Source organism: Sardina pilchardus, chromosome 1, assembly GCF_963854185.1.
Source record: "Sardina pilchardus chromosome 1, fSarPil1.1, whole genome shotgun sequence".
In the NCBI taxonomy this organism is placed as follows: domain Eukaryota; kingdom Metazoa; phylum Chordata; class Actinopteri; order Clupeiformes; family Clupeidae; genus Sardina; species Sardina pilchardus.
The window spans coordinates 49,478,585-49,488,021 of record NC_084994.1 but is presented as its reverse complement, the minus strand read 5'-3'; the positions used below and the strand labels follow the sequence as shown (position 1 = coordinate 49,488,021).

Sequence of the window (9,437 nt, the reverse complement as noted above, 5' to 3'; positions counted from 1 at the left end):
TATGATATGAAGTAGTACAGGGAAGAGCACAACAGAGAGCCTAGGGGGGGTGCTTATGTAGTGAAGCTTTTCCAGTCTGCCAGTTCCGCCTCCTTGGATGTTTTAGCTTAGCACGAGTACACATCAGTGTCATAGACGCAACAAAGTGCGGTTTACCCACCAACGTTTTCATAACTAGTGTCTAAGGCACTTCTTAAAGAAACATTGTCACGACGTGCATTCCAGACCTTTTTTTTTTCTCCGTAGTAATACTGAGATAAGAATGTAAGGTGAGGATAGTGAGGACATGAAGAATCCAGCAGGTCTTTTCCTCACCATCCAGACCTGTGAGCACGTGTTCTGTCCCGTCACTCCGCCTGGAGATCCCCAAAAGTCGCCAATACTGTACGTATTTGGGCATGTATGACTTCCGTCACGTGCCACAAATGGTGGTGAACTGTCGTAAATGACGGGGCACTCCAGGTGAGCATGAGGGGAAAAACACAGCTTTAGTGGCTTCCATTAACACATTCAGAACATTCAGATGCAAACGTCTCATTAAACAACTCTTGCATGAACCTTAAGGCGTCACCTCTTAACTGGTTACATGAATGAAAAGTACATCTGTCTCTTTAGTCCAGTCAGCTATTTTCACTTTGAATGGAATGTAGGGTAACACAATGCCTACCTCACACCAGACACAAGTGTAAATCCCAAATATATACAACCTCTCTGTAAACCCTCCAGAGGCGATGCCTTGAGGTGAAGTACCAGCTCATCCCACCTACTCTTTAGTTGTCATCGAGTGAGTCCAAGAAGAGAGAAATTCTAAGTGCCGGTCGGCAAATTCCAGTCGTGTCACCCATTCACATGGCGAGAGGCAGGCGGACTCTCTTTGGGTGCGTACGGTCAAAAGTCCTTCACTGAGCCTGGGCTTCATTTGGTTTACGCGCCTTCAACATTAGCGTGTGGATCAAGAGGATGCGTTTGGTGCAGTACCTTACCTCCCCTGTTAGCTTTATTCAGAATTCTAGTGTTAAATCACAGAAAGACTTGTAGTGTATCTTCACAAAACCCACTTCACGGTGGGGGGCAGGGGCGTTCACCTCTCCTTCCAGTTTAAGGAACCAATCGTGCTTATTATGTGCAGCATAGAGCAATTTGAAGCTAACAATACATCCACTACCATCAGTTAGAGCCTGAACAACCTGACCCCAGATCAGCTGGCCGTCTCGGTTTCCCCCTACAGCGGGACGAGTCGGTGGCTGTAGCCAGCTGATCTGAGAAACAAGTCTTTACTCAGGTGCTACCTTGCCAAAACAAGAGAAAGTGGTCCAGTTGGGTCAAATCATAACAAAAGAAAGAAAAAACATAAAAGCATAAAAGGTTAATTCATTAACCAGTAAGATCTGGAAGCCTTTTTTTTTTTTTTAGTTAAATACGCCTTTAAATGGTATCTAGAGATGTAGTGGCAGGTTGCAATTTCACAGTTATCTTTTTTTTTTTTTTCCTGTTTGTTTTTCCCGTCCATGTCCACAAAAGCTGGGGGTGGCGATGGATCATGGAGATGCTTTCACAGAGTTTTATCACTGAAGACCAGCAGTCCGCCAGAGCAACCAACGCAGCTGGGCGCCGAGTCCAACCCCGCCAGCCGCCAGCGGCCCTCCTTATCAGTGGGGACCGCGTGGGCCGCGGGCAGTTGGGCTCCGCACTGGTGGTGAAGGGGGGGGGGCACACGTGACATGACGTGGGATGTGTGTGTGTGTGTGTGTGGGGGTACATATACGTGTGCGTCTTCATGTGCACACTTACACACAGTTCATACGTAAAATGCACTTGTACCTAGAGTAGCGCTTTTCTTCATTTATTACTTTTTTTGTCGTTTGTCCCTTCGTCATAAGCAGAGTACGTCGTCGTCGTTCCAAAGGCTGGGGGGGGGGGGGGGGGGGGGTATCAGAAGCGCTGAGGTGCGCTCGGCCTTGAAGCTTGCCAGAGTAGAATAAGGCAGAGTAGCAGTTCCCCTGGGAGTCTCTTGTGTGTGTGTGTTTGTGGGAGTATGGAACACAGCATGGAGGTACATGCATGTGTGCGTGTGTGATGTGTGTGTAAGTGAGTATGAGATGAGTGTGTGTGTGTGTGTGTGTGTGTGTGTGTGTTGGGGTAGGGTTGGGAGTAGAGGGGTGGTGGTGCTGAGGTGCTGTAGCGTACTGGCTAGCAGGCTGAGGAGTGCTGGGCGGCCGCTGGGGGGGGGAGACCTGCTGGCCGGCGGCCGCTCTACTCAGCCTGGGCGGCCGGCGTCTCGTTGTGGTCGCTCGCCCGGCTGTCGGCGTCGTCGTCCGACATCTCGCCCTCCATCTGTAGCTGGCGCCGCCCCGAACGGCCCGACGAGAAGCTGACGGGACCGCCGCGCCTAGATGAGGGTCAGAGGTCAGCGGAATGATTAAGAGGTCACGACCTAAGAGCCCTTAAACCTCGACGGGTCCATCCACACAGGTCAGTTAACCCCTGAGGAGAGGGCAGAGCTGAGGGGGGATGACCGCAGAGATGAAGGCTGATGATCCTCAGGAACTAGGGCAGGATGGGGTTATAGCCGTGTGTGTGTGTGTGTGTGTCTGAGTGTGTGTCAGGTTGTACTGCGTGGAATTAAACCAGATTAACGCAGATCCGCAATGTTAGGAAATATATCCGTAATCACAGAACAGAGGATTGTCTTAAAAGTAAATCTGTGTGTGTGTAGGGGGGTCCTCACAGGATAAACTGAGTGTCTTTGTATTAGGGCCTTAACAAGAAATTGAGTGTGTGTGTGTGTGTGTGTGAGAGTGTGTGTGTGTGTGTGTGTGTCTATCTTTGTCTGTGTGTGTGTATATGTGTGTATATCTTTGTCTGTGTGTGTGTGTGTGTGTGTGGGCTGTACCTGAGGCGGTTCTTGAGGGAGTTGACCTCTCGGCTGAGGCCCTCGCTGGCCTCGGTGGCGTCGTCCAGCTCTCGCTGCAGCTTCCTGCGGGACGCGTTGGCACGCGTGGCCTCCTCCTCCGCCTCCTCCAGCTGACGCTTCAGCTGCTTCATGCGCGAGTTGGCCTTCTCCATCTAGCACACACACACACACACACACACACACACACACACACACATTGTATTGTTTTATTTGGAATGACTAGTACTGATTAAAACAACACAACATCCCCATATTAACAAAGAACCTGTTCTGTTTTACAAGACAGTACAAGCACCGTGTTAATAGTCACAGTGTAGCACATTATACAGTATTATGTAATTAAGGGTTTAAGGGGAGACATGATACCACCATCTCCAAACATTACATACCACCTATGATTGCTAACACAGAAGAGTATGTGGCAATTTGAGCAGACAGACACACACACACACACACACACACACACTGGCTGCATGTAAAGTGTTACCTGCTCCTTGTACTGGTCGGCATGGCGACGCTCGTCCTCCACCTGCATGAACACCTCCTTCAGCTTCTTCTCCGTGCGCCGCACCACCTTGTTGGCCGCTGCTCTCTCCCTGCACACACACATCACACGTTTCATTGACACACCTCTCCTCCCTAATCAGACTACAAAACTCCAACAGCCAATCAAAAGTCAGAGTCTCTTTAGCCAATGAGATTGCGTGTTTCCTATCAAATGCCTGGATTCTGGTCCAGGTGCCGGGGGATGCTGACGCCACACTCACTTGGCCTCCTGCTCCAGCTGCTCCTCCAGCTGTGCGATCTTGGCCTCCAGGGCGGTGATGGAGGCCTTGAACTTGGACTTGACGGCGCCCTCCAGCTCCTGCAGCTTGGCCTTGAGCTCCTTGTTCTGGCGCTCCAGCTGCTGCCGCGCGCTCTCGCTCTTCTGCGCCGCGCTGCGCTCCGCCGCCAGCTCCGCGTTCAGCGCGTCCACCTGCAGGGGGGGGGGACCGCAGACGGTGAAGCGGACGCGGGCATCACACACGCACGCACGCACGCGCGCACGCGCGCACGCGCACACGCGCACACGCACACACGCACACACGCACACACGCACACACGCACACACACGCACACACACGCACACACACGCACACACACGCACACACACGCACACACGCACACACGCACGCACTCACACCACTGATCAAGGCAGGCTGGATGGATGGATGCCCGTGGGGGTGTGTGTGGATGAGTGTGGCCCTTGGCCTACCTGCATGTTGGTCTTGCGGAAGCGGTCGTTGAGCAGCTCCATGCTGCTCTGCTCCTCCTCCAGTTCCTCCTCCAGCTGGGCGATGCGAGCCTCCAGCCTTCTCTTCTCATCCAGCAAGGCAGACCTGACACACACACACACACACACACAGGGAGAGACACACACAAACAAAGCTTTAGCAAAATGGCCGACCCAGGCAGTGCTGGGATGTCATGTCGTGCGTGCGGTCGCTGGCCACTCACTTGCCGGAGGCGCTGTTGGAGATCTCGTCGGCCAGCTCGTCTCTCTCCTGCTCGGCGTGCCGGCGAGCCCTCTCGGACGCCGCCAGGTCCTGCACACAAGGGGTCAGAAAGGTCACACGGCAGGACAGTGGACACACGGCAGAGCTCTGTCCGAGGGCGCCCTCTAGTGTTTACTGTACGCCGCATCAGAAGGCTCACAGTCCCCACGGATGAATGTTCATCAGTTTGAACCCAAAAAGGTGCATGTGGGATTACAAATGTATCTACAGTATATACTGTATAATGTGTTTACAATTTCTTTCATAATTACAATTTACATAACTAAAGTGTGTATCAAATGTATCAAATCTTCCAGTACAGATTTTCATAAAATATAATGAAAACACCCCACACAAATGTTAATTTGCCCTATAGATTGGCCACAAAGCTGTCCGTTCTGCTAACTTGCTTGTTGTTAAAGCACCAGTGCCCAGCCTGAAGTGCTTGGCTGTCTCTCCCTCCATGATGCAGTCATGTTCCTAGTTAATATGCCATTTTCTTTTGAACAGTAATTCAATTATGTGTACTGAAATGTATCTGCTAAATCTCCTCGAGGTCTGTCTTTTACTCTTATTTGTCTTACTGACAAGTCCACTTGGATACATTTCAAATGTTGTTTGTGTTTCCTACAGTCGCTAAGAGATGGTGCCTCTCACCTCTTGAAGCTGGAGAATCTCGGCCTCCAGGCCCTTGAGCTTCTTCTCGTTCTCCTTGGACTGGGCGAAGATCTCGTCTCGGGAGGCGCGCGCCTCCTCCAGCTCCCTCTGGTAGTCCTTCATCTGGGCCTGGAGCAGCAGGGCAGCAGAGCAGAGTCACAACCACGTCATGCATTTCAGAGACCCGCAGCATGCTAGGCCACCAAGAGCAGCGCTCATATACTGTATATTAACGTGCTGTGTCTGGTGGTACTCAATATAACTAGCGAGTAGTCTTTAATGTATTCCGTATATTTTTTTCATTATTCTGATTTATGTATTTATTTGCCACTTCTATTTACTATTTTTTATTTCTGTGAGCACCTTGGGTCAATCACATTGCATTTAACTGTCCTATAGAAATAAATGTGCCTTGACTAGACTAGACATATATTTAGAAATAAATTCTATCGAAGGTGTCCATCTGGTGGATCGCATTCTATCCAGAGGTGATCCAGAGCAGACACAGAGATGTTTGTGGCCTGCGTACCTGGAGTTTGCGTAGCTGCTTGATGGCCTCGTCGCGGCCCTTGTTGGCCGCCTCTATCTGGGCCTCCAGGTCCTTGAGGTCCATCTCCAGCTTCTTCTTGGCGGCCACGGCCAGCGCGCGCTGCTTCCGCTCGTCCTCCAGCTCCGCCTCCATCTCCCGCACCTGAGGACCACGACGAAGGGAGGAGGAGGGGGTGAGGAAGGGGCTCGCTGCGCACTGGGAGGACACGCTAGCAAACACTGAAAACGCTAAGGGAATAGTGTTTGTGACACTAACTCTCACACCCCCATTTATCATAACACACAAGTGGATATTCAAAGTTTTTTTTTAATGACCCTGTTGAACGACCTTAAGAAATGAGGTGACCGTTTTTAAAAAGTGAGTCAGAGAAAAATCAGGTCATTGAGGGTTATATCCTGGTCTAGTTGGACCAAGATAGCTCAAAAGCTCCCGCACAGGAACAGTAGTAGTGGATGAGGCATCTTGTATTTGGAACAGCAAACACTGCTGGATGGGACACTCGTCACACTAAACAATCAGTGTAAGCACGGCTAGAGTAGAACATCAACCAACTTAATTGGTTGGTTCCTCACTTCAGCAATACCAACATTACAAAACCTTTCCACAGCCTTCTACACAGTGTATTTAAAGTCAACATTTCCATGGAGTTGCAAACTATGATTATAGCTTACACCAACTTATACCAGATACAACATTTTACAGACTGTGTGTAGACTGATGGGCACCCATCACCTGTTTGACCAGCTGCCTCCTCTTCTCCTCGCCCTGCTCGTCTTTGGCCTGCAGGTCCCGGTCGAACTGGGCCTTCATGGCCTGCATGTTGACCTCCAGACGCAGCTTGGCGTCCTCGGTGGCCTGCAGCTCGTCCTCCAGCTCCTCCAGCTGCGTGCGCATCTCCTCCACCTGCTGGTCCAGCGTGCGCTTGGACTTCTCCAGCTCGTGCACCTGCCACGGTCAGGGCAGCGCCACACAGCGTGAGTCCAACAAGCTAACACCAACACTCGGGACATTTACAGTTCATGTTCATGTGTTGTTTAGCTCAGGATTTTACAGAGAGTGCCTAGGAGTGGTATACTATTAGCAGAACTATTAGCTGTGTTGATTAGCATACACTGATTTAGCAAAATGTCTTCAGCTACGAGGTTAATACACAGGGGGCAGTTAATATGGTATTAATATGGTTTTGTTTCTTTGAACTTGAATAAAACACTGTCCTGCAGCTTATATACAATTCAGCTAATACACAGGAAATTACTGTAAGCGCACTAGATAATATTGTCAGAAGTTAATGAAGACTGGACTGTCATGCACAGAAAAGATGGACTTTTTCCCCAATGTGACAAAACACACGTCAGACATACAGACACACATCGAGGTGGCTGTGCTCGTGCTCTGCTGTGGGTGTGTGGCGTGTGAAACTCACGCTCTTGCCCACGTCGTCCTTGGAGCTCATCAGGTCCTCCATCTCGGTGCGCAGCTGCTTGTTGAGCCGCTCAAACTCCTCCTTGGCCTCCAGGGCCTCCTCCAGCGCGCGGGTCATGGACAGGGCCTTGGTGTCCTTCTCCCGGGCCTCCGCCTCCGCCCGGTCTCGCTCGTCCGCGTAGCGCGCCGAGATGGTCTTCTCCTCAGCCAGCAGCTAGAACACACAAACACGGCACGCGGGTTCCTGAAGATACAGTGGAAAGTTCTTTTCTACTGAGTCTAAACCTACAGGGTCCTAATAAATGAGAGAAGCTCTTCTATGGCTACAGTTTCATGAAACTGCCCAAACACTTGAATCAAATTTGTCTGGAACATGTCATGAACTTCGGAAACCAAATTCCGGGGAGTTGCTGGTGACACCCAGAACAAAAAAACTAAGGCACTCCATCTTTACGTCATATATGTATGTATGTAACAACAAACAAGTTTCAACTTCTTGGTCTTCATCTAGGTAAACAAAATCTGTCTGGAAATATATATCAGCTGTGTAGCACTTGACCCAATGGCTAAGTGCTTAAGCTTGTGAAGTCTACCTGGTCGAACTTCTTCTGCTTCTTCTCCAGGTTGGAGACGATCTGCCTCTGGTGGTCCAGGTCCACCATCAGGTCGTCCAGCTCCTGCTGCAGCCGGTTCTTGGTCTTCTCCATCTTGTCGAAGGCCATGGCCTTCTCCTCCAGCCGCAGCGTGGTGCCCTCCACGTCCTTCAGCAGCTTGCGCTTCACCTCCTCCAGACACTCCATGGTGCCCACGTCGTCGTCCAGCCGCTTCTTGGACTCCAGCAGCTGAGGGGAGAAGGGGACTCGACCGGTCAGTCACCTGCGTCACCTCATACCGTTAAGGTGAAGACATACTGTACTGTGCATCACAGACACAGTCTGGAGCTTCTTCAAACTCTACTCTCTTTGGGATTCAGAGGGGTGTTCATGTGTGTGTGTGTGTGTGTGTGTGTGTGTGTGTGTGTGTGTGTACCTGGGACTGCAGAGAGGACAGCTGTTTCTCCAGGTTCTTGCGCGCCTCCTCCTCCTCCTCCTGCTGCTCCAGCAGGGTGTTCTTCTCCTCCTCCAGCTGACGGATGCGGCTGCTCATATTCAGTTTCTGACGCGTCTCCTCCTGGAGCAGCTCCTACACACACACACAAACACAATATTTGTAGCTATGGTACACATCTCGACAACAGAGATATGAGATAAGAGTTTTATGAGATGGCTGTGGGCCTTAGAGCAGAGCTGTGGATCTCTCTGAAGGCCTTAGAGCAGAGCTGTGGATCTCTCTGAAGGCCTTAGAGCAGAGCTGTGGATCTCTCTGAAGGTCACCTGGGTGTCCTGCAGCTGGCTCTCCATGCTGGCAGCATCCTTGGCCATTTTGATTCCCTTCTTCTCGGCATCCTCCAGCAATGCGGAGACGTTGTCCAATTCCACCTGCAAACCACACAAACATACATGGCTCCATCAACAACAATACTCAAAGACACAGTACACTCACTTACTCACTCCCATGACTCAATCTCCCCATCCTCTTCACTCTTACTGTACTGTGTCCGTGTAGGTCCAGCTACGGAGTCCCACCAGGCCCAATTCCTCCACCCTGTTCCCCGACCGTCCTCCGCGCGACTGACCTGTAGCTTGTGGGAGCGGTCGGCCAGCTCGGTCTTGACCCTCTCGCCCTCGGTGGCGCGGCCCATGACCTCCTGCAGCTGCGACTCCAGCTTCTTCCTCTTGTGCTCCGACTCGCCCTTGACCTGCTGCAGCCCCTTCAGCTCGCTGGCCAGCTCCCGGTTGTCAGTCTCCAGCGTCTGCTTGTTCTTCTCCAGGTTGGCCTTGAACTGAGCGGGAGAATAGCAGACCATGAGCGCATCAGCAGGGTGTGCTCAAGAGGTAGGAGACGCTATGGGGGGGTCACAACACTGACCCTTTCTATATCAAAGGAGTTATTCAATTCTAAATGTACCCTCCTGCTTGCTTGCTAATATGCTCCTACAACAAATCAGTACATTACTTAAGAAGATGTCTACGTGCTCACACCAATCGCCTCCATGCCATCATGTAGTGATGTTTTAGAACATGGATGAGGTTATAGTTTATAGGTTATACAGTTGTCTCTGGGGGTTCTAGCAGGTCAGTGTGAGGGCAGGCTGTATCAGTAGAGCCCACTCACGCGCTTGGCCTGCTCCAGCTGCTCCGAGAGCTCCTCCAGGGCCGTGCCGTGCCTCTGCCTCATCTCCTGGATCTGGGCCTCGTGGTTCTTGGCCTCCTCGTCGATGGCCTTCTTCAGCTCCGCTACCTCCTGCTCGCGCTTGGTC

General features: G+C 51.2%; 1 protein-coding gene across 1 annotated transcript in view; it reads right to left on the bottom strand.

Moving 5' to 3' along the window:
- Nucleotides 1–1,919: 1,919 nt before the first annotated feature.
- Nucleotides 1,920–9,437, bottom strand: part of LOC134094427 (myosin-10) — a 53,787-nt gene continuing 46,269 nt past the window's right edge. Inside the window, exons 29-43 of the mRNA XM_062547941.1 lie at nt 9,293–9,437; nt 8,754–8,960; nt 8,452–8,556; nt 8,108–8,260; nt 7,672–7,920; nt 7,080–7,292; nt 6,389–6,601; nt 5,636–5,797; nt 5,107–5,235; nt 4,412–4,500; nt 4,170–4,293; nt 3,682–3,890; nt 3,402–3,510; nt 2,894–3,066; nt 1,920–2,389 (exon numbers count right to left, since the gene is read on the bottom strand). Of these exons, the coding sequence (XP_062403925.1) occupies nt 2,254–2,389; nt 2,894–3,066; nt 3,402–3,510; nt 3,682–3,890; nt 4,170–4,293; nt 4,412–4,500; nt 5,107–5,235; nt 5,636–5,797; nt 6,389–6,601; nt 7,080–7,292; nt 7,672–7,920; nt 8,108–8,260; nt 8,452–8,556; nt 8,754–8,960; nt 9,293–9,437 (2,416 nt within the window). The 3' untranslated portion in view covers nt 1,920–2,253. The remainder of the gene's footprint in view (nt 2,390–2,893; nt 3,067–3,401; nt 3,511–3,681; nt 3,891–4,169; nt 4,294–4,411; nt 4,501–5,106; nt 5,236–5,635; nt 5,798–6,388; nt 6,602–7,079; nt 7,293–7,671; nt 7,921–8,107; nt 8,261–8,451; nt 8,557–8,753; nt 8,961–9,292) is intronic.